The sequence below is a fragment of the Rhincodon typus genome, chromosome 2 (genome assembly GCF_021869965.1).
Source record: "Rhincodon typus isolate 14 chromosome 2, sRhiTyp1.1, whole genome shotgun sequence".
NCBI classification, from domain to species: domain Eukaryota; kingdom Metazoa; phylum Chordata; class Chondrichthyes; order Orectolobiformes; family Rhincodontidae; genus Rhincodon; species Rhincodon typus.
Window position 1 is genome coordinate 9,169,101 of NC_063333.1, and position 25,543 is coordinate 9,194,643.

General features: G+C 42.9%; 1 protein-coding gene across 1 annotated transcript in view; it reads left to right on the plus strand.

Annotated features, from left to right (window-relative positions):
• Positions 1-7,008: 7,008 nt before the first annotated feature.
• Positions 7,009-25,543, plus strand: part of zbtb47b (zinc finger and BTB domain containing 47b) — a 199,225-nt gene continuing 180,690 nt past the window's right edge. The window contains exon 1 of the mRNA XM_048613163.1: positions 7,009-7,070. Within this exon, the coding sequence (XP_048469120.1) occupies positions 7,068-7,070 (3 nt within the window). The 5' untranslated portion in view covers positions 7,009-7,067. The remainder of the gene's footprint in view (positions 7,071-25,543) is intronic.

The window sequence follows — 25,543 nt, forward strand, 5'->3', positions numbered from 1 at the left end:
GGAGTATAAAAGTAGCGAGGTTTTGCAACAACTATACAAGGCACTTGTCAGAGCACAGCTGGAGTACTGTGAACAGTACTCTCTTAAAGTAAAACTAAACTGGAAATTGTAGAATCATAGAATCTACAGTGTGGAAACAGGCCATTCAGCCCACTGAGTCCATATTGCCCCTCTGAAGACTTGATGGTCTGAATGGCCTACTTCAGCTCCTCTGTCTAATGTTCTGATGGTTTTTTAGTCATGAATAGTCTTCTGTCTTTTTTGAGCACCTGTATTAAATTTTCTTCTAATCTTCTCTGTTTTAGGGATAACAATCCCAGCCTCCTGATCCTTTCATGACCACTTTGGTTTGATTTATTATTGTCACATGTATTGGGATACCGTGAAAAATATTGTTTTGCGTGCTATGCAGACAAATCGTACCTTACATAAGTACGTCAGGGCAATAGAACAGAATGCTGAATATCATGTTACAGCTACAGGGAAGGTGCAGAGAAAGATCAGCTCTAATATGAGAGGTCTGTTCATAAGTCTGATAACAGCGGGGAAGCAGCTGTTTTTGAATCTGTTGGTACGTGTTTTCAAACTTCTGTATCTTTTGCCAGATGGAAGAGAGTGTAACCGGGATGGGAGGGGTCTTTGATAATGTTGGCTGCTTTGCCGAGGCAGTGGGAAGTATAGATGGAGTCAATGGATGGAAGCAAAAATAGAAATTGCTGGAAAAGCTCAGCAGGTCTGGCAGCATCTGTGGAGGGAAATCAGAGTTAATGTTTCAGGTCGAGTGATCCTTCCTCAGAACAGCAGATGCTGCAAGACCTGCTGACCTTTTTCAGCAATTTCTGTTTGTTTCTGATTTACAGCAGTGGCCGTTCTTTCAGTTTTTTCAGTGCGTGCAAGGCTGGTTTGTGTGATGGACTGGGCTGTGATCACAACTCTCTGTAATTTCTTGCGGTCTTCCTGGAAAATGATTTAAATGCTTAGTGATAGGTTCAGACTTGGGATGTGATGTCTGCTCTTCGTTCACATGAGCTCAAGTAAGCTGACTCTCTCTAGATTGTCATATGAAGTACAACCATAGCTGCCAGTACTTATGGAATCTAATCCAGCAAGTGTCTGTCGGAGAAGCAAGGGGAGGAATGGATATTAAGGTAGGGGGAACATGGCCAGCTTTGACTCATGAAATGAATCTGGATTTTCTTTTCCAAATTGGTCATGAAGGCCTTTTGCTGTGCTTAGTTTTATTTTTTAATGAAATGGTGAAGGATCCCAATGTGGAGGTAAGGATCCTGGCAAAACCAGATTAACTGAGGAGATTGCACGTACATTCATCTATCTCTCCAAACTGCCAGGGATATATTGCAGACTTTGGGATATGGGAACCTAGGATTTAATTAAATGAATTAAGGCACCTAACCCCCTCCATTTCGGTTTGTTTTAGATAAATCAACACAAGCTACCTTTTAGTTCAGCTACTTATTAAGAAATCCTGCAATCAAGTTCTGAAACAATTACTTAAACTTTATTGCATGTCACAACTAAATAAGACCCCTCAAGTAAGCAAGTTAAGCCTCACACCCCAACTTGGCTATTACCTGATTAATGGTGGAATTTAGCTATGACTCCAACCAACAGTGTCTGACTCTGGATGTGTCCAAGGTTTGATCCTTGTGCAGTGTTGTTCACTGGAGTTCTGCTGCTAAAGAGTCGTGGAGTTGAATTCTTATACAATTTTCTGTCCTTCAAGTTTATGGTGTGACATTATCGATAGCCTTCCATCCAAAATATTGACAATTATGTTGGAGTTATCAAGTTTGTAGCTTGCCTTCTTATCAGAAGTAGCTTTCCTGCTTCTCCTCATGTTTTTTTTTCCTTTTTATTCATTCATGGGATGAGGGCATCGCTGGCTAGGCAGCACTTATTGCCCATCAGGCAGTTCAGAGTCTGTGGGTCTGGAGTCACATGTAGACCAGACCAGGTAAGGATGGCAGTTTCCTTCCATTAGTGAACCAGATGGGTTTTTTTTCCCCCAGCAATCAGCAATGGATTCACTGTCATCATTAGGTTCTTAATTCCAGATATTTATTGAACTCCAGATATTTGTTGAATCCACCATCTGCTGTGGTGTGATTTAAACTTGGGTCCCCAGAACGTTATCTGGGTCTCTGGATTAACAGTCCAGCGATAATATCACTAGGCCATCACCTCCCCACATTTGGTATTGACTGTCAGTTTGAACACACAGCTTTCCTGTGATTAACTCCTTAAGTTCTTCTGCAGGACAGTCATTTGTCCATATGACATAAGGCAGCCATTTATCAAGCAGATATTAAAACAGTTTTGTTTATTTTGCTTCAACTCCATCTTTTCCCAGACATGGCTTCAATTCCTTATAACAGTTTATCCTTGACCCTTAACAGTTTATTTCTAGACAGAGTTATTACTGATTCTTTCAATCCATGAGCAGTTATTAAACTTCTGAAGTTTACAGTACCACAGGTTGAAGTAGTGATGGTTAAACAATACCAAACTTGGGTTTAAATAAGTGCCTTTTGATTTCAAAAGAAGGGTTCAGGGAGACCACAGGAGGGTGGGTGTTTGTGTGTGTGTCTCTGGGAGTATGTGTATACATGTTTTATTGAGATTTAAGCATGGAATTTACTTAGTGGATGTTAGATATAAACTTTATCTCATAGAATGTTTCTGTAAATGTTAGATACGCCCACATCATCTGGCTGCTTTTTAAATGTTAACCACAAACCTAACTGCAAAGCAGAAAGCAGAGCTTTCATGATGCACAGATTTGTCTGATCTTTAGTAAAGGTCATGTCCCACTTTCCGCATAAACTTTAAAATAAAGAATTCTCTTCTGTTCGACCAGTTTATCCTTTGTCTTCCAAAGTCGAACTGGCATATAAACCCTGGAGGTAGAAGAACCCAATTTAATCTCTGCTAAGCGCCAGTAGTCTTAGCTGGAGGACAGTTATCATGTATGCTTTTGTATTGTTTATTGAGGGGGAGACATGAACTTTTTTTGTTGAGGGTGTCACTGGCTAGGCTAACATTTAATGCCTGATTCTAATTGTTTAGAATAAACAGTTAAGAGTCAAGCACATTGCCAGTCTGGAGTCACATGTAGGTCAGACCAAGAAAGGATGACAGATAATGAACCAGATGTGTTTTAACAACAATTAAAAGTGGTGATGTGGTCACCATTTTGCTAGCACTTTTTAATCCAGAGTTGTGTTAAATTCAAGTTTCAATGCTTTGCGTGGTGGGAATTGAACCCATGGATCTTGAATGTTAGCCCAGGTTTCTGGATTACTAGTCCAGTGACATTACCACCACACTACTACCTCCCACTAAAATAAAAGTGTTTTCACATATCTCTGTATACATGTATGATCTCAGTCCTTCTGCAGTTTTGCATGGAAAAATGCCTTCGAGTATAAGTCTGCTCCTGATCAAAATTGCAATGTATTACAAATACTTTAGATCGCAGGCACTCCTGTCTGCCACACGTGGGCTAATGCAATTTGTTTTTCACACTTTTTACGAAAAAAGATGAAATCTGGAGATTTATTTGCAATGCACAGAAACATTCTCATGGGACAGATGACACCTGAGACAGACTCTTAGCAGACCTTTCCAGCATTTTAACCTTCAGTATCAGTTATAGAACGTAGAACGATGGAATTAACTGGCCAAATGTTTACTGAATATAAAATGAAGTTTGCAACCTTAAAAAAATATCCTGATAACTAGCAGAATAATAAATTGCAAAATGTTGCACGATTTCCCTTTTGTATTCTAAATGTTGTCTGTGGCTCTGTGGTAGCACTCTCACCTCTGAGTCAGAAAGTTGTGGGTTCAAATCTTACTGTAAAAACATGCATATTATTTAAACCAATGCTTGTGTACAGTACTGAGGGACAGCTACGCTGACAGAAGTTCTCTCTCTGTGACCTCTGTTTAAGTTCTTACCTGCTTCCCTGTTCAGTGGATTAAACAAACCCGTGACCCTATTTTGCGATGGAAGTCTCAACGTCCTGGCCACTATTTATTTGTCAAATGGTCATACTACTCCGATTGAGGCTATTTGGCCCATTAAATCTGCACCAAATCTTTCAAAAAGTAATGCAGCTGTCTGGCACTTTGCTGTTTGTGGGAGCTGCCTGTGCACACATTGACAGCTGTGTTCCCTGTGCTGCCAAGTATCTACACTTTATGTGTACTTCACAAGTTGTTACATGATTTGGGAATATGCTGAGGTAGTGAAAAGTGCTATGTAAATTCAAGTCTTTTGCAAAGTGTCATGGAAGACTTGTAGATACTTTCTAATCAATCTGTTCAGAGACATTATTACACAACTCAAGCAGGTTGGTCTTAAAATTAGGTTTAGCTGATTCTAAGAGGTAGTAAGAACTGCTGATGCTGGAGTCAGCGATAACGCAGTGTGGAGCTGGAGGAACACGGCAGGCCAGGCAGCATCAGAGGAGCAGGAAAGCTGACGTTTCGGGTCAGGACCCTTCTTTCCTGCTCCCCTGATGCTGCCTGGCCTGCTGTATTTCTCCAGCTCCATACTGTGTTATCTCTACCTGATTCTAAGGTAGGAACGCCAGCATTTTGGCATAAGAGCCCTACCTAATCTTACAAGCTGCACTGGAAATATCAAGCTATATAAAACCTTGTTAGGCCACATTTGGAGTATTGTGTGCAGTTCTGGTCACCACATTACCAGAAGGACGTGGAAGTTTTGGAGAGAGTGCAGAGAAGCTTCACCAGGATGTTGCCTGGTCTCAAGGGCATTGGTTATGAGGAAAGATTAAAAAAACTAGGATTGTTTTCACTGGAAAGGCTGCAGCTGAGAGGAGACCTGATAGAGGTCTACAAAATTATGAGAGGCATAGATAGGATAAGTCAGAGGCTTTTTCCCATGGTTGAAGTTTCAAATACAAAGGGGCACAGGTTCAAAGTGAGAGGGCAAAAGTTTAAGGGAGATGTGTGAGGAAAGTTTTTCACACAGAGAGTGGTTGGAGCCTGGAATGCACTGCTAGAGGAGGTGGTGGAAGCAGGCACTTTGGTGACATTTGTGAGGCATCTGGATGGTTACCTGAAGAGGGAGGGAATAGAGGGATATGGACCAAATAAGGGCAGAAGATTTGTTTTTTTAGATTAATTAGGGCATGATGATTGGCATGGGCTTGGAGGGCCGAAGGGCCTGTTCCTGTGCTGTACTTCTCTTTTGTTCTTTTTGTTCCTCAGTGTCAATCTTTTATGCCTGACTGGTTTAACAGTCCTATCATTTATTGTTTCTGACATTTTATATTAACATTTGTCTTTCTTAAATTTAACTATGTTAGTGCAGTTTAGTTCAAAAGGACAATGACTTAAGATTTTATGACATTTTTCTAAGATACCTGAGGATACTGGGGATTTTCCTAAAGCACTAAAGTTCTGAGAAAGGGCCACCGGACCCGAAACGTTAACTCTGTTTTCTCCTTCACAGATGCTGCCAGACCTGCTGAGCTTTTCCAGCAACTTTGTTTTTGCTTCTGATTTACAGCATCCGCAGTTCTTTTGGTTTTTATTTGCCTAGAGCATTTGACAGCCAATAAATTATTTTTGAAACATGGTAATTGGGGGAAGTGATAGCCTACTGGTATTATCACTAGTCCATTAATCTGGAAAAACCCATCTAGTTCACTAATGTCCTTTTAGTGAAGGAAACTACCATCCTTACCTGGTCTGGCCTACATGTAACTCCAGACCCACAGCAATGAGGAGTTGACTCTTAAGTGTCCTCTGGACAGTTAGGGATGGGCAATAAATGCTGACGTAGCCAGCAATGCCCTCATCCTGTGAATGAATTTTAAAAAGTCTCTATTTTAATGCCGGAAATTCGATCAAGCAATTTGCACTAAGTGAAATCATGCAGAAGACTACGTACCATTGCCAGGGAAGTTGTTTTTAGTTCTGTGGGTTGAGGGAACAATGCACCTGTTTTTCCACATGGTCTTTTGGGTTTTTTTATATCCACTTAGGAGGGACAATTTAAGATCTCACCTGAAAGACCATACCTCTGGCACTGTGGTACACCATCAACACTGCACTGGCACTGTCAGCCTAGATTCTGTCTGGAGCTTGGACTTGAATCTTCTTACTTTCAGGAAAGTTTATAATCTGAACAGTGGCCATCATTTATTTATTCCTAAATTTACAAAACCTTTCCCTGAGTTTGTATCAGTTTTGAACTTACTAAAACTAACAAGAGTGTGCAGTTGTAGAGAGGATCCTGTAGAATCAATTGACCTGTTCTATCCCAAATTTACAAAACCTTTGCCTGAAATTATATCAACTTTGAAGTTTCTAAAAATCAGAAGAGTGTGCAGTTGTATGGAGGATCCTGTGGGATCAACTGATCTTTTCTATCCTGAATTTGCAAACTGTTTTTCTGCAATGTTATCAATTTTGAGCTTTCTAAAAATCAAAAGTGTGCAGTTCTACTGAGGAATCTGGGATCAATTGATCTGTTCTATTCTAAATTTGCAAAACGTTTTTCTGCAATCACATCAATTTTGAACTTTCTAAAAACCAGAAGGATGTGAAGTTCAACAGAGGATCAATTGATCTGTTCTATATAGAAGAGAGGAGGGTAAGAAAAGTTGCTTAAATTTTGTTTTTCTATGCGTGGTGCAGCAATACACCAGGGAGAACTTGTATGACTCTGAGAGAGAGAGAATTGGCTGCTTTTAAATCGAAGCAATCCTCATCTGATTGAGAAGCACCAATCAGAGCTGGTAGTGAGCAAGGATGTGCCATTGTGTGTGTCTATGTTTTGTATTGCCCCTGTGTGTGTGTGCTGGTGTGAACATGCTGGATGAGCCGGTGTACGGACAGAGCTGAGACTGAGAGCTGGGGGGACAGGGGGCTGAGAGACTGCGCATGGACGGCGCAACTTTCCCGCACGCCTTGTGCTCGCCTCAGAGTGCGGGGAAGAAGAGGAGCAGGAGGAGCAGGAGGAGGAGGAGGAGGAGGAACTGCACTGCACCGCCAAAACTGGCTTCAAAATGGTAAAAAAGAAAACCCACCCCTCTCTCCTCCTCTTCATTGTCCATTTTATTCTCATCATTGACGCTGCTGATAAAGAGAGCTTTAATGTAAATACTGTGAGAGCATTTTTTTAAAAAAAATGTGAGGAGGGGGTTAGAGAATGCAAGCGATGTGTTTTTTTTTCTGCAATGCTGCGGATTTTCCCAATTTTTCTTTGCAGGGTTGGGAAGAGTATCTTTAACCCCCCACCCCCCCTTTCCATTCCAAGGGAGGGAATAAGGGAAAGAATTCAATCCTTCACTCCCGGCAAAAAAAATAACAATGGGACCCAGTTGGTAACAAAGAGTTAAATTCCTTCAGATGGGAAATGCTGAAGGGAAGGAGTGTGGCTTCAGAAATAGGCCAGGCCCGCCTTGCCATTTAAAGCAAGTTTTTTTTTCCGCACTCTCTGGTTTCATCTCTATCTCCATTCAGATGTGGCTTAAGGAAGAGGATACAGGCGGCACCTTGATGTTTCAATTGCTATTTTGTAACAAGTTTTTTTTTCCCCTGCTCTTATCTCCATCTCTAATTTGGATACATTTTGTCCATGGATACATGACCAGGCCTTAGGGGAATACCCCCGTCCTCTCCTGTTTTCTCTTCCTTTTGTGGTTTTGAGCTGCTCTGGTGGGAGTCTGTCATCTCTCTCTCTCTCTTTTGTGTTTTGTTCTTTCTGTTTTTTTTCTCTCTGTCCCTCTCTCAATGTTTAGCCGAGGCAGCGCCATTTCTCTCTCATCACAAAATGCTGAGTGACATCTTAGGACAGAAATAGTTAAAAAAAAAAGGGAGCATATCCCTCAATGCATTGGATTTCGGATTAAGAAAATGTTTCGCAAGCTGATTGATTCATTTCGTGCTCATGTTATCCACTCCCTTATGTGTGTTTTTTATTGTCAAAATTAACCCAGGTACCATAAGATGTTACTGTTTTGCAAAATTGGAATTGTTAGAAGGTTTAGTTTTTTTTAAGTGCAGATGTCTGTTCGGTTTTTTTTAAACAAGTGCCCATTTTTTCAGATGCCATCTGGTGTACAGAATTTTTAAATGTTTTTGTTTAGCAGTGCAGATTTGTGTAATTGAATCAGTTTGTTTTTTGCTCTCCTCGTGACCTGGGTCTCCTTCAGGCCAGTACTAGAATTCAGTGTATTTAGTTTTGTGAGTGAGGTTGAATGCAGGATCCCAGCAGCGAAGTACAATTGTCTAGATGTAATAAAACTTTTTATACCTTTTGTGTAGTTGGAGGGGTGATGGCTACTTCCTTAGCAGGCAACTGATTATACTCTGAGATGTAGCACATGATGATGGTTGATTCACTTCGAGCCTTAATCAGGCATTGATCTAGCACCTTTGAATACCTCCATACTAGTGATGTAGATAAAAGCAAAATAATGTGGATGCCAGAAATATAAGAAAAACACAGAGAATGCTGGGGAAACTCAGTAGGTCTGGCAACATCTTCAGAGAGAGAATCAAGAGTTAATGTTTTAACTCCAGTACGACTCTTCAGAACCATTGATGTATAGTTAACTGTTGTAATGTGGAAAATTTGTCAGCCAGTTTGTTCGCGATTGAATATAGGAGTTGGGAGGTCATGTTGTGGCTGTACAGGACATTAGTTAGGCCACTTTTGGAATACTGTGTTCGGTTCTGGTCTCCCTGCTACAGGAAAGATGTTGTGAAACTTGAAAGGGTTCAGAAAAGATTTACAAGGATTGGAGAGTTTGAGCTGTAGGAAGAGGCTGAATAGACTGAAGCTATTTTCCCTGGAGTGTTGGAGGCTGAGGGTAACCTTATAGAAGTTTATCCATGCCCCTCATGATTTTATAGTGAGTAGCCAAGGTCTTTTCCCCAGGGTGGCAGAGTCCAAAGCTAGAGGGCATAGGTTTAAAGTGAGAGGGGAAAGATTTAAAAGGGACCTAAGGGGCAACTTTTTCACGCAGAGGGTGGGGTATGTATGGAACGAGCTGCCAGAGGAAGTGATGGAGGCTGGTACAATGACAACATTTAAAAGGCATCTGGATGGGAATATGAATAGGAAGGGTTTAGACGGATGTGGGCCAAATGCTGGCAAATGGGACTAGATTAATACAGGATATCTGGTCAGCATGGATGAGTTGCACTGAAGGGTCTGTTTTCATGCTGTGCATCTCTATGATTCCGTGCCTGTCAAAGCCTCAGTAGATGGGGTCAAGGCAATCTCTTTTTTTGGGTGTAGGTGGACAAGGACATAGGAATTTGGAGTGGGAGTAGGATGTCTGCCATATGACAGCTTATATTTACTTTGGGAATAACTCCACGTTTGTATTTCAAATTAAAACCCAAGTATAGTTCATTCCATTTCCAAACATTTAACCAAAATTTTGAACTTATTTGGTTTGACAATGTACGATCTTTAACGTTTGTGAGCAACACCCAAATTTTCACTGGCACCTCTTTTACCATACAATGAATTACCACTTTCTTGCGCTGTGATGCTGTGGATAGTTGTGACTTGTTATATGGGGGTTGCCCCATTTTTCAGTTGTCTCTGCCTTACCTTCATCTGATTCGATGCCTGTCGCAGCCAATGACTTGCATTTTCTTCTCTCAAACTTCTTTGCACAATTGCAGCCATAAAGTGATGTTGATCGTTATCCCCTGTATTTTCCGTCTGACCCATCTGCCAACATTTTTGTTCTTGTGGGTTTCCTGTGTGTTCCACCCATCCTATGGCATTCTTGCAAATAGTTTTCTCATGGTGTTTGGCCCCTCGAGCCTGCTCTGCCACTCAGTCAGATTGTGGCTGATCTGATGGCGGCCTTGATTCCACATTCTTGCCTGTTGTCGATACTGTTGACTCCCTTGTTAATGTAAAATCTGATCACCTCTCCTTCAAAAACAATGAATGATCCTACCTCCGTTGCTCTCTGAGGAAGCAACTTCGAACACTCATGATGCTCTGAGAGTGAAATATTCTCCTAGTATCCATCTGAAATGGATGACCCCCTTATTTTTAAAATTCCGACCCCCAAATTCCAACAACTTGCAGGGGAGCATCACCTCCGGATCTTGTGTGCGGTCATTCCTCATTCTCCTATATCTCAGGACACCGGAGAGAATTTTTCTGCTCTTGTAAGTAGTGCAACACGATTGTTTGCCACCTTTTGAGGGAGGCCTGAGTCTTAGTTTAATGTCTCTCACATTTAATCGTGCAGTCCTCCCTTGTACTGCACTGCACTGCACTGCACTGAAGTGTTTAAATTTTCTTCTCTGGAGTGGAATTGAGACCGGGTCAGGACTTTTACAGCTAATGGGGAGCGTTGCCAAACAGAGAGACCTAGTTCCTAAGCAGGTGAATAGTTCCTTGAAAGTGGTGTCACAGGCAGACAGGATGGTGAAGAAAGCATTTCGTATGCTTGCATTTATTGGTCATTGCACTGAGTATAGGAGTTGTGACAAAATATTGTGGCTGTACAAGTGGATGTGGGCACAGTTACAACATTTAAAAGACACTTGGATGAGTAGATGCATAGGAAAAGTTTGGAGGGATATGGGCCAGGAGCAGGCAGGTGGGACTAGATTAGTTTGGGATTATGTTCAGCATGGACTGGTTGGACCAGAGGGTCAGTTTCTGTGCTGTGTATGATTCTATGACATTGGTGAGGCCACTTTTGGAATACTGTACAATTCTGGCTGCCCTTCCAAGGGAAAAGATGTTATTAAACTTGAAAGTTTTTCAGGAAAGATTTACAAGGACGTTGCTGGGATTGGATTGTTTGAGCTATAGGGAGAGGCTGAATAGACGGGGGCATTATTTTCCCTGGATGTTCGGAGGTTGAGTATGACCTTATAGAGATTTATAAAATCATGAGGGGTATGGATAGGGTCAATAGCCAACGTCTTTTCCCCAAGTTAGGGGAATCCAACACTAGAGAGCATAAGTTTAAGATGAGAGGGGAAAGATTTAAAAGGGACCTAAGGGGCAACTTTTTCGTGCAGAGGGTGGTGCGTGAATGGAATGAGCTGACAGAGGAAGTGGTGGAGGCTGGTACAATTGCAACATTTAAAAGGTATCTGGATGGTTACGTGAATAGGAAGGGTTTAGAAGGATATGGGCCAAATGCTGGCAAATGGGACTAGATTTATATAGGATATCTGGTCGGCACGGACAAGTTGGACCGAAGGGTCTGCTTCCGTGTTGTATGACTCTGACTCGGGAGATGCCAGTGACACCCTCTAAGCTGCAGTTGACACCTTTTCAAGACCATTTCCCTGGAGGTTGTTCAGACTGCAAAAAGATGGTCTGACACCACTTCAGCTTCAGCGTGTGATCTGACCTCCTGAATTATATTGCCACTGTGCATATTGCTGCGCACCCAATGGGGTCTTTGACTGAATGTGTGCAAAGTGTCATCTGCAAAACAAGGGGAGCCAGTGAGTGCCGAGGAAGGGTCACTGGACCCGAAATGTTAACTCTGCTTTCTCTCCATAGGTGCTGCCGGACCTTCTGAGTTTTTTCCAACAATTTCTTTTTCAGTTTCTGATTTACAGCATCTGTAGTTCCTTTGGTTTGTTTTTTTTTGTTCAGTGTGTACCTCAGTCTGGCAGTTGGTGAAAATTCATCGTATATTTATTTGTGCCAAAGGTTTTTATTTTGCTGGTATCCAGCCAAGCAGGAGTAAATCTGTTTGCCGTTAGGGTGGACTGGTCTAGATGGAATGCTTTACCTTTTAATGGTCACCCACCTCAAAATAAAAAAACAAAGATTGGAGCTGAATCATAGAAGCTTTTTTGGGTGTGCAATTGCCCAATGATTATGGGTAGAAAACTGATAAGAGAAATATTGAGACAACAAGGTGCAGGGCTGGATGAACACAGCAGGCCAAGCAGCATCACAGGAGCAGAGAGGCTGACGTTTCGGGCCTAGACCCTTCATCAGAAAAGGAAATATTGAGGATTGTCTGTCTGGGATGGGAGTCAGTGTGATAACTTCTTGGATTGGTCCCCTGGGCAGAGGAGGTTAATATGGGAACAAGTGTACAGCTTCTGGCCCCAGGGCTGTGGTGGCTCAACCAGAACATCAGACCATTCATCTGAGAGGTACTGTTTTGGACACAAGTCATCCAATTTCGTTAAAATGCCAAATGAACAAAAATGTACTACTTTTGGCCCTTCCTACCTGTTTTGGCATTCACTTAACTTATCAAGGGACGCAGTGCAGATGTTACTGGGCTAGTAATCTGGAGCCCAGGCTAATGTCTAGATTCGTAACAATGTGGTTGATTCTGAATTGTCCTGTGAAATGACCTTAGCAAGCCATGCAGTTCAACAGCGATTAAGCATAGGCAACAAGCACTGGGTCTGGCCAATGACCCCCACCCCCCACATCCCATGAAAGAACAGATTTAAGAAAAATAAAATGTACCAATTAGGAGTCGTGCCACTCAGCTTCACCAATCAATTTAATCACGGCTGATCTCCTGCATCAGCTCACTTTCCCATCTATTCCCATATGCTTTGATTCTCTCACCTGCTGAAAAATCTCGTATTTATTCAACAGTTTGAGTCTTCGCAAAAAGATATTTATTCTTGTCATGAAATGTGACTATCACTGGGAAGTTCAGCATTTGTTGTCTATCCCTAATTGCCTTTCAGTGGAATAGTTTGCTCAGTCATTTCTGAGGGCATTTCAGAGTCAACTACGTTGCTGCTGCGGAAGTCACATGTAGCAATGCTGTAAGGATGTCAGATTTGCTTCCCTAAAGAATGTTGGTGAACTAGATGGGTTTTTCTGACAATTGGTGATAGTTGTCATGGTCACCATCGCTAAAGCTAGCTTTTAATTCCAGATTTTATTAATTGGATTTAAATTCTACCAGCTGTCATGTCTTTGGAACATTAGCTGGGGTCTCTGGGTTACTAGCCTAGTGGCAACCCTCTGGGGTAAAGATTCACACGCCTCTTAAGTGAAAGGATATCTTTTTATTTCTATTCTAACTTGCTGCCCCCTTATCTTGAAGCCATAACTCCAGGGATTGGACTCTTCAGGTAGTGTCAGTAGACTCCCCATATTTACCCTGCAAAGCCCGAAGAATTTCATATGTTTCAATGAGATCACCTTCACATTCTTCTAAACTCCCGAGAATACTGACCCATTCTATTCCATCATAAACATCGCTGTTGAAGCACCCTTTAATCTTCTGAGCTCAAGGAAATGCAAGCCTGGTTAATGTAAGCAATCCTTAGAATTTTACCCTTTTTACCAAGTCAATTCTTATGAATGGAGGAATTGACAGAGTCTTGAATGAAGATGACAGAGACACTTTGAGCAATGTGGCTTTTCTTTGCAGATTTATATTGATAATCCTATGTTTTCTGTTAAATGAGTCTGGTTTTGATTAAGATAGTGTGCTTTTCAGATTTTTGATGCAGTGTAGATTAATGTGTTTTTGATTGTGTCAGCTGCAACAGTAGGGAGAAGTAGAGTATTAATTTTGCAGCTTCTGGGCAAGTACCAAGGAACAGCATAGTTTAGTTCCATCATTTGTGCCTCACATTTGACACATTTCGGTGTCACCTAGATGTCCAGAATCTTTCTAGCTTCCTTTGGCCCCAACATCCCTCCTGATCTCTACGACCTTATGCAGCCTCAAACCCCCCAACCTCCCACCATCTCTAACTCCCCATTGGCTCTCTCTAATCCCTCCAAGCAATCCTACTGCCCATCTGTGTAACCACCTCCATTCTGACAAGCCTCCCTATCTCTGTGACCTACGCTGCTCCTGACTATTCTTGCAGATTTCAGCTCCACTTTACTGCCTAACTATGGTCTCTGGAGTGTTGCTAAATTTCATAAACGCACCAGTGGTATCCTCCCTGGATGCTATGTTCCCTCCTTACACCTCTTCCTTTTCTTTGTCTCTCTGCCTCATTCTACATCTCTATACGTATCTCTGTCTGTCTGTCTGTCTCTTTACTCCCTCTCTCTGTCCCTTTTTACTCTCTGTCTCTGTCTCTTTACTCCCTCCCTCCCTTGCCCTCTTGTTCACTTGCTCCCTCCCTTGCTTCCCCTCCCTGTATATCTTATCCCATTTGGTTTTAAAGTTAATTCTGTCTGGAGTGACACTTGTGGGGAATTTGCAGTTGAGTTGGTGCTTACTGTGTGCCAGCTGCATTTAGAGTTGTGTGGAGGAAAAGAAAAATGGACAAATCCAGCTATCAGCTCAATCATGGTTAAATGAGGTGGTATTTGGGATGCTGGGTGAACCTTGTTGGTGCATACCTCGTTGTCTTTGCGGGAGACCACATAATGATGAAACTGACACTTCAACATCTTTTTATTACACGCAGCTGACTGTCTGATTTTACTCAGTTTGTCATTGCTTGTGCAATCACAATATTTAACTTGTTGTATGAGAGAGGTGGGTGTGTGGGGAACAAATTAAAACTGTTGGATACAAATTCACAAATAACTTTATATATTTTCTGATGTATTTGGAGAAAATGAAGCTTGACCTGAGGATTCAGGGTCTTTTCCCCCAACCATTGATCCCCCTGTTCAGATGCATCAATCTTCCAGATTTGAACTCGGGTTTGTATTGTTTACAAAATACAGGTAGGAGTGTGAGACATGGGGCAGCAGGAGGCCATTCAGCCCCTTGAGTCTGCTGCACCATTCCAGATCATGGCTGATCATCCATCTCAAGATCACCACAATTCTCCTGTGCGATCTTTGTTGTCATTGGTACCTAGAAATGTATCGGCTTCTGTGTTGCATGTAGTTAATAACTGAGCCGCCACAGGTCTCGGGGGCAGAATTCCAAAAATTCGCAATCCTCTGTTCCTCTGAGGAATTTCTACAATGAGCTTCTGTTCATGAATGGGAATAAAGTCAGTGTTATAGTTCCATCTGATGACTGCATACAGGACAATAAGAGTCTGTGATATGAGTGTATGATATATGCACATCTTATTAGGACAGGGTTAGTCCTGCCTTGACATTCCCTGTGCTTGTCTAATGCTTATTATCTTCTCCAGGGAGTTGGGGGTGTAGTGGGAATGTCAGTGGACTAGTAATCCAGAATCCCAGCCTAATGTTCTGAGGATATAGGTTCACATCTCATCATGGCAGGGATCAAATTTGAATTCAATAGATTGGTATAGAAACCCATCTTGTTCTCTAATATCCTTTTAGGGAATGAAATCTTACCTGGTGTAACCTTCACATGACTCCAGACCCACTGCAAAGTGGTTGAATCTTGACAGCCCTCTGAAATGGTACAGCAAGCCTATAAGTTCAAGGGTCAGTTAGGGATGGCAGTAAAAGCTGGCAAATGCCCACATTCCATAAATAAATATAATAAAAAATATCAAATCAAAATTTAGGATCAGTGTCTAATAGCACAGAAACAGACCCTTCGGACCATTGTGTCTGTGCTGGTTATAAAGCACCTATCTGCTGTAGTCCCAATTTCCAGCTCTTGGCACATTAACTTTGTAAACTCCAGTGTTTCAAGTTGTGATCTTAATTACATCTTGGGTGTTCTAATGGTTCCTGCTTCTCCCACCGCACTCAGTTCCAGGTACCCACCACCTCCTGGGTGAAAACCTTCTTCTTTAAAACCTTCCAAACCTCCTGCTCCTTGTCTTAAATCGAAGCCCTCAGTTATTGATCCTTTACTACCCTACCTGTATCCCTCACAACTATGTACACCTCAATCAGGTGTTTTCCCCCCCCACTTAGCCTTCTCTGCTGTAAGGAAAACGATCCAAGTTTATCAAGTCTCTTTACATTTGAATTAGTCCAGCCCAGGCATCATCCTAGTAAATCGCCTCTGCTTCCTCTCTAGAACAATGTAGGAGAAGAAGGAAACCGTTTTTCCCCTCAAATCTTTTATACATCCAAAGTCTATAGCTGCCTTTTTCCCTATATTCTATGATTCCGCACAATTACTGATGGATCCTGCGTCAGTTGCCATTTCGCAGTAGAGAGCTTCAAACATCTCCCACTGTCGCTGTGTCAGTGTTTTCTAACTTTAACCTCTGGAAGGGAGCTTGAAAAATCAAAAATATGATGCCCTATTCTAATCACGCTGTAAGTGGAGAAATTACTCAGGAATTTATTTTATCCGATTTATTAGTTACTGTTCTATTTGTTATCTGATATCAAACTGCTGTGCAAGTGGAAACAGATTTCCGTCTATCTAACCCTTTTATGATTTTTTATATAGCATTTTTGGAACACTTTCCCACCCCCCCAAAAAACATTCTATTTTCTGAGGTAAAGAGCATCACCCTTCCTAGACTTTTTGAGACAGTTATAAACTTGTTAGCATTCACTTTCTGCTATTCTAGATCCTGCAACATTGCACACTGACATAATGATTTAGGATCATCTAGTCCGGACCTACTCTTACACTTCTCCTAATTTGTAGGTTTGTTGTGCATACTGTTTGATTTATTGTTGTCACATGTACTGAGATACAGTGAAAAATGTTGTTTTGCGTGCAACGGGTGAAGGCAATGGACTATTGGTGTTATCTCTGGACTGTTGATCCAGAGACCCAGATAACGTTCTGGGAACCTGGGTTCAAATCCTGCCATGGCAGATAGTGGAATTTGAATTCGATTTTTAAAAAAAAAAAAAAAAAATAAATCTGGAATTAAGAGTCCAATGATGACCATGAATCCATTGTCACAAAAAACCCATCTGGTTTACTAATGTCCTTTAGGGAAGGAAACATGTGACTCCAGACCCACAGCAATGTGGTTGACTCTTAACTGCCCTCTGGGTAATCATGGATGGGTAATAAATGCTGGCCAAGCCAGCGACGCCCACATCCCATGAATGAATTTAAAAAAAAAATTACAGGCAGATCATGCCACAAAGTGCAGCAGGGTGGCAAAACGGAATGCAGAATACTGTTACAGCCGCAGAGAAGGTTCATAGAGAGAGAGATTAGAATTAACATTTGAGAGTTTCTGTTCAAAATCTAAAAGATGTTCAAAAGATAACAGCAGGGAAAAAGCTGTTCTTGAATCTGATTGTACACGTTTCCAAACTCCTACATTTTCTGATCGATGGAAGAGAGTATAACCGGGTGGGAGGGGTCTTTAATTAATGTTGGTCGCTTTCCCGAGGCAGCAGGAAGTGTAGACGGAGTCGGTGAACGTCTAGGCTGTGTTCACAACTCTCTGTAATTTCTTGTGGTCTGGGGGAGAACAGTTGCCATACCACTCTGTGACGCATCCAGATAAGATGTTTTCTGTGGTGCGTTTGTGTGGACATGCTGAATTTCATTAGCCTCTTGAGGAAGTAGAGATGTTGTTGTGCTTTTGTGACTGCTGTGTTGACGTGGTTGGACTAAGACAAATTGTTGGTATTGTCACTCCCAGGAACTTGATACTCTTGACTATCTCCACCTCAGCATCATGATGCAGAGAAGTACATGCCCTCCACTCTCCTTCCTGAAGTCAGTGACCAGCAAATTTGTTTTGCCGATGTTGATGGAGAGATTGTTGTCTTCACACCATGTTGCCAAGCACACAATCTTTGTCTCATCGTTGTTTGAGACATGGTGTCGTCAGCAAACTTGTAAATAGAGTTGGGGCAGAATTTGGCCACGCAGTCCGGAGTCTATGAGGAGTATAGTAGAGGGCTGAGTACGCAGCCTTGCAGGGTTGAGGATTATGGTGGATGAGCTGTTGCCTATCCTTGCTGATTGCAGTCTGTGGGTCAGGAGGTTTAACTTGTATAGCCCAGTGTTCTTCTCACACCTTCATCCTCAGCATTTTTCTTTGGCACTATTAAGTCCCTGTAATTTTTTCCCCCAACGGTTCATTTCTATTTTTATTTATTGTGATCATTTAAACCATGAACTGTTTTAAACCGCTGAAAGTCTAGTCTGTCGTGCTTATTTGGGCATTTTGGAGAGGGAGTTTTCAGACTGTGAACAAGCCGTCATGTTAAAGTGGGAGCCAAGGAAGAACACATTGACCTCGCAATCAGCATTATGGAACTTCCTCTACATTACAGTTAAAACTTTCTAACCTTAGCCATTTCTGCTTTGTTGCCACCTTCTTATAATTTAAAAAAAAAGGTCTGGAAGCTTCTCTGGTGGAGTAATGGGCAATGGCACCGTACCATATAAGCTGAGAGGTCCCCAATTCGATTCATTACCTTCATTTAGTTCCTCTTTGTTATATATAGCTGTCCATAGTTGTCCCAGTACTTTGCTGTTCCTGAGAAAATGGAGCTGAGCTGCATCCTTGAATATAGTAGTGTGTCTAGCTGGGACATTTCAGAGTGTTGTTAAAGAGTCAAGCATGTTGTAAAGAAAAACTCACTTTTTTTTATATAGCTGTTTTTACGACCACTGGATCTCTCAAAGCACTTTAATGCCAATGAAGTGTTTTTGTTTAATTGCAGCCGATGTTGGAACTGCAGCTGCCAATACTCATGTAACACACTTCCCCACAAACAGTAGTGCAATAATGACTAGACGATCATTTTTTTCTGAGATGTCAGTTGAAGGAATTTTAATCTATAAGTGTCACGGGGATAAGAGGCAGGGATGTAGAGTTGAGGATTATCAGATCAACCGTGATCACATAGAACCTAGAACCTAGAACAGTACAGCACAGTACAGGCCCTTCAGCCCACGATGTTGTGCCAACCTATTATCCTACTGAGATCAAACTACCCTGCATACCCTACACTTTATTATCCTCCATGTGCCTATCCAAGAGTCGCTTAAAAGTCTCTGACTCCACTACCAACACTGGCAGTGCATTGCACGCACCCACCACTCTCTGTGTGAAGAACCTACCTCTGACATCTCCCCTATACCTTCCTCCAATCACCTTAAAATTATGCCCTGTCATAATAGTCATTTCTGCCCTGGGAAAAAGTCTCTGGATATCCGCTCTATTTATGCCTCTCATCATCTTGTACACTTTTATCAAATCACTCTCATCCTTCTTCGTTCCAATGATAAAAGCCCTAGCTCCCTCAACCTTTCCTCATAAGACCTGTCCTCCAGTCCAAACTTTGAATGACGCAGCAATCTCGATGGGCTGAATGGCCTACTTCTGCTCCTATATCTTTTATATGTTTGACCAGATCATAGGGGATAACTTGATTGCTCTTCAAATTATTACCGTGGGATCTTTTTAGATCCACCTGAAACTGCGGAAGAGGCCACTGTTTGTCTCATCTGAAAAATGATCCCTTTGACAGAATGGCACTCCCTGTGTGTGTGTGTGTGTGTGTGTGTGTGTGTGTGTGTGTGTGTGTGTACTCGAGCTGCTGAGAGTCTGGGACTTGGGTGTAGGAATGATGGGGACAACAGCTTTCCTCCCCTAAAGGATAGCCACGATCCAGGTGGGTTTCTGTGAAAATCCAGTCGTTTTTATGGGTATTGTTACTAATGTTCTTTTCCCTAAAATTCTGGATTTATTTAATGAACTGATGTGTTAAATTCCCCAGCTGCTATTTAAACTCCTGTCCCTACATTATTAGCCCTCGCCTCTGCACCACTAATCCAGTATCGTAAACCACTCTGGCGCTGTTCCCAATTATAGATCGCGTGTGGGACACTGTGTTTGGACTGTACCGTTAGGCTTGGAAGGCAAAACAAAATCGTACTGACATTAAACCCCACCCCCACCCACTCTCTCTTAACTCCAACCCCTTCGCCCATCCCAAACAAGGCTCTGAGGTCCTTCCTCCCAAGGTCAAAGAGCTGGCTGGCATTCTATGATTATACGCTGCAGCCTCAGCACTGGGACAATAGTTTGTGCGTTTTGCCAATTGTTGTTAGTGGGTAGCATTTCACCTTCTGAGTCAATTGATCGCAAGTTCATATGCCATTCGTTAGAATTGAGAGCAAAATCTAAGCTGACATCACACCCTGCCTCAGTGCTGCGCTGTCAGACGGTGAAGTATGGTCCCAGTCTACACCATCTCTCCTCATAAACCAACTCTCTCCAGTCCGGAATCAACCTCGTGAACCTCCTGTGCACCCTCTCCCATGTCAGTAAATAAACTTGCGCTGTCTTGCTTGTTCTTTGGTCCTCTGTTGCTCTGGCACCATCTCCCAACCACCACCAATCCTTCACCCCCACCACACAAAAAAAAACAGGTTTACTCTTTCTCTTTTCTCCCCTCACCTCTCTGCTTTGTAAAGCGATGTTTTGACTTGGTTCCTAGAGACTTTTGTAAAAGAGGCAAACTAACCCAGAGCACATGACACACCAGTCAGCTTAAATCAGTGTGACATCTGGGCACGGAGAATGGGCTGCTGGCTTTTTAACTGAATAGCTTTGGCTGTTCCGATTGCAGTTATTAGTCTTTATTAGGTCTGGAAGTGGCGTTGGTGGGGGTGTGCATTGGCATTTTCTCTTCAATGTGGAAAAGCTGGATAAAATGGACTCTTTGCTGTACTGCTGTGCTGTACTCTGTGACCATTGGAGCTGGGATTGCTGAGCCTGCTGGCCTCTGTTTGAAAGTCTCCTTGTTTTTGCTTGAAGCCTGCATAGGGATGGAATGTTACTGACTCCAGGCCAGTCTGAAACCTGCACCTAGTGTTAATACTGCCTGGAACTTACCCCTACATGGCTTTACCCTACTCTGTCTTGCGTATGAGAATTCATTGGCCCTCGGAAGCTTGCAGTAGTGGAGGATGCCGTTCGGCCCTACATGTCTGTGCAGACGAGATCAAAGAACACACAAAGCAGAAGCAGGTGCAGGCTATTCGGCCCATCGAGCCTGCTTCATCAGCTCGATAAGATCAGAGCCGATCTGTTTGTTGCGCTAACTCTACTCTCCTGTCCGGGGAGTAATGGTGCAATGTTTATTTTTTATTGATTCACAGGATGAGGGTGTCATTGGCTAGGCCAGCATTTATTGTCCATCCCTAATTGCCCAGAGGACTGTTAAGAATCAACCACATTGCTGTGGGTCCGGAGTCACATGTAGGCCAGACCAGGTAAGGACGACAGTTTCTTTCCCTAAAGGACATTAGTGAACCAGATGGGTTTTTCTAAAAATGGACAGTGGATTCGTGGTCATCATTAGACTTTTAATTCCAGATTTTTATTGAATTCAATTTCTACTATCTGCCAAGGTGGGAATTGAACCTTGGTCTCTGGAGCAACAGTCAGCGACAATACCACTAGGCCATCATGTCCCTTAACTTGTCCCTACCTCTGAGCCAGGAGGCCTGAATTCAATTCCCACCTGCTTCAGAGGCATGTCGTAACATCTCTGAACAGATTGCTTAGAAAATATCTACCCTCCTATATACCCTTTTCCTCTTCAACACCCTTTGTTGATTAAAATTCTATCTACCTCAGCCTTGAGTATAACTCCGTGACCCTCGCCTTGAATACTGTCTGAGGTGATGGGGTAAGAATTCCCAAAGACTGATGACACTCTGAGATAAGAAATTCCTCACTGTTTCTATCTTTGGGTTAGTCACTCATAGAGCAGTCATGCTTAACCGAAGTCCTTAGCATTTTGTTGTTCACTCTATCTTTAAGTCTATCTTTTGTCCATAACCTTAGCCTTAACCCTATCCTCATTCAGTTCCACCACATTCTTTTTGTACTTCAGATGCATCAGTTGCAAAGTGCAAAAGGTTTCCGGGATGATAAAATACCCTTCAGCTAGGCTGTGTTTGATGTACATGGAATTTTACTTCACAGCATCAGGCCATTCAGTTCACCTAGTCTGTACTGGTGTTCTTGCTTCATATGAGCCTACCCTTCCAACAATGTCGGCATTTCTCATTTTATGTTCTTCTCTAACAATCCCCCCCCCCCAAATGTACCTGTGCTTTTGCTTTCTTGTGTTGTGGATGTCATTGGTAAGGTCAGCATTTCATACAATCCCTACAGTGTGGAAGCAGGCCATTCAGCCCATTGAATCATCGAAAGAGCATCCCATCCAGACCCACCCAATCCCTGTAATCCTGCATATGCCATGGCTAATCTACCTAGCCAGTAGATCCCAGGACGCTATGGGAAATTTAGCATAGCCAATCCACCTAACCCTGAGGTAACAAGGTGTAGAGCTGGATGAACACAGCAGGCCGAGCAGGAAAGCTGACGTTTCGGGCCTAGACCCTTCTTCAGAAATATATATCCTTCATATATCCTAGAATTATTCATGTTGTTCAAATTCTACCAGCTGCCACAATGAGATTTGAACCCATGAACTCGGGACAATAGCCTGGGTCTCTGTGTCACTAGTCCAGTGATATCATCATTAGGCCTCTGCCTCCATCACACAGGGATAGTCCTCACTAGTGCGGCTCCATTAATGAAGTAGCAAACATTACAAAGGTCATGACAATGGAATGACTCTGTCCGGGATCGTGGTCATCTTTCCATTGTTGTACAATGTGGTATCTGCCATGGTTCGGTAAGGAAGGAGGCCATTTGGTCTGTTGTTCCTGTGCTAGCTCTTTAGAAAGGGCTACCCCAATTAATTTAAGTCTTTCCCCACCGCTACCTGTGCTCGTGTTTACACTTCTACATGTTGGATCTGAAAGTTGCTGTTGAATCTATTTGTACTGCCATCTCGGGTAGCACTGCGTTTAGAAAAATAAATAGCTCCCTCACCCACTCCCAATGCCTTTGTTGATTATCTTAAAATAAATTGTTTTGGAATAGGACAGACCAATTTTATTTGGATGGGAATAACAGACAGATTTGACTGCTAGAAAACCCAGACAGCAAAGGTCTGGTTGTGAGTTGGTAGAGTAAATTCTTTGGCCATATGTGGGCATCACACACTGAGTCAGCATTCTCTCTTCATGCAGTCAGCACAGAGCCTGAACTCTAATGCTTCCAGACCAGTCCGGGATTGTCAGCTCTCTCGGGGGCTTGCCTGCCAACTCTGGAGTGTTTCGGACAGCATTGTAAGACAAATGTATACAGATGAGCACTTGAAATGTCGTAATGTTCAAGATTATGGGCCAAGCACTGGAAAGTGGGATTCAAAGGATTTTCTGATGAAGGGTCTAGGCCCAAAACGTCAGCCTCTCTGCTCCTATGATGCTGCTTGGCCTGCTGTGTTCATCCAGCCCTGCACCTTGTTGTCTTAGAAGCAGCCTGGATGGGCCAAAGGGCCTCTCTGTACTCTATGACTTATGTCATGACTCCCCAATAGTTTGAGCTTTTGTCTTGCCTGAGAGTCTTGACAACTGCCATCACATTTTGTCGAATCTTGTTAGATAAAACTAAGACTTATCCATTCAGCTCACTGAATCTGTTCTGCTGTTCAATGAGATTGTGGCTATCCTGACAATCCTCAACTCCATTTTCCTGCCTTTCCCTATAAGCCTTGATTTCTTTCCTGCTTAAAAAGCTGTCTATCCCAACCTTGAATGTTACGCAGTTACGCAGCCCCAACAGCCCTCTGTGGTAACGAATCCCATGTACTCTAAGAAAAGAACAGGGAAATGGGGGAGAGCTGTCTGAATAAAAACCGAAAGAATCACTGATGCTGTAAATCAGAAACAAAAACAGAAATTGATGGAAAAGCTCAGCAGGTCTGGCAGCATCTGTGGAGAGATATCAAAGTAGACATTTCAGGTCCAGCGACCCTTCCTCAGAACGGAAAGGTCTGAAGCTGTGGCTGGTCGATGGGTTAAAATGTTTAATTAGATTAGATTTTCACCGTGCACTCTATACTGTGACCTATTGGGCAACGAACAATCTGGACCCATCACCAGAGTCTCTTTTCAAGGATACAAACAAAATGTGGCCGTCTCGGGGTAAAATGTAACTGTGCAGATCCCAAAGAGGACTGGAGGATGGGGCATTTGCAACAGAAGCTGAATAATCCAAAGTATAGTGTTTGCTGGGGTAGGGAACAGGTGGCAGGTGGTAGGGGAGGGGGGAATGACCTTTCAGGGGTTAGCAGCAGCAGCAGTCAGGTCAGTGGCGCTGTGACCGGCTCTGAGGCTCAGGGGGAAAGCGTGCAGTCAGACAGAGCGATACTGATAGGGGACTCCGTTGTGAGGGGGACAGACAGGAGATTCTGTGGCCACAGAAGAGACACCAGGATGGTGTGTTGTCTCCTGGGTGCCAGGGTCAAGGATGTCTCTGAATGGTTGCGGAACATTCTGAAGGGGAAGGGTGAACAGCCAGAGGTCATTGTGCATATCGGTACAAAGGATGTAGGTAAGCAAAGGGATGGGGTCCTGCAAAATGAGTATATGGAGTTTGGTAAGAAGTTAAAAAGCAGGACCTCCAGGGTAGTGATATCTGGATTACTCCCAGTGCCACGAGCCAGTGAGGAAAGGAATAGGTCAGATGAATAGTAGGGGGCAGGGTTTTCAGTTCTTGGATCATTGGGATCTCTCCTGAGGTAGAGACGACCTGTACAAGAGGGACGGGTTGCACTTGAACCTGAGGGGGTCCACTATCCTTGCGGGGAGATTTGCTAGTGTTGCCCGGGAGAGTTTAAACTATTTTGGCAGGGGGGAGGGACTCTGAATAAGAAACGGGCCTTGAGAAGTCAGGAGAAATGTATTAGCTATCGAGAGCAAGTTTACTATTCAAGTTAGGCAGGGGCACAGTAAAGGGAGGAAAAAAGCTTCTGATTTAAAGTGCATTTAAGTCAACACACAAGGCCTGACTGGTAAAGCAGATGAGCTCAGAGCATGGTTTGGCTCTGGGGACTGGGATATTATAGCTATGACAGAAACATGGCTGAGAGAAGGGCAGGACTGGCAGCTCAATGTTCCAGGATACAGAAGCTACAGGCGTGACAATTACAAGTAAGCATGGAGGGGTGCTGACAAACAGGAGGCTGGAAGAACACAGCAGGCCAGGCAGCATCAGGAGGAAAGGAGCAGTCAACATTTCAGGTATGACCCTTCTTCAGGACCTTTTGATAAGGGAGGACATCATAATGTTGCTTAGAGAGGATATTCTTAAGGGGTCATCAAATAAAGCCATATGGTTAGAACTTGTAAACAAGGGGATGGTCACTCTAGGACTATAGTCTAGACCCCCAAATAGCCAGCAGGTACTAGAGGAGCAGATGTGTAGAGAGATTTTAGATACCTGTAGGAATAAAAACAAAGTTGCTGGAAAAGCTCAGCAGGTCTGCAGCATCTGTGAAGAAAAAATCAGAATTAACGTTTTGGGCCTGGTGACCCTTCCTCAGAACTGATGATGGCTGGGAAAACGTCAGTTTACATGCAGAAAATAGGGAGGGAGGTGGGGTAGGGAGTAAATGATAGGATAAAGCCTAAAGATAGAGAAGAACAGTTGGACAGACAAAGGAGATAACAAGGTGTAGAGCTGGATGAACACAGCAGGCCAAGCAGCATCAGAGGAGCAGGAAAGCTGACGTTTCGGGCCTAGACCCTTCTTCAGAAATGGGGGACAGACAAAGGAGTTGCTAACGATCAGGCTGGGAGGGTGAATAGCTGTTAATGGGGACTGTTAGTGACTA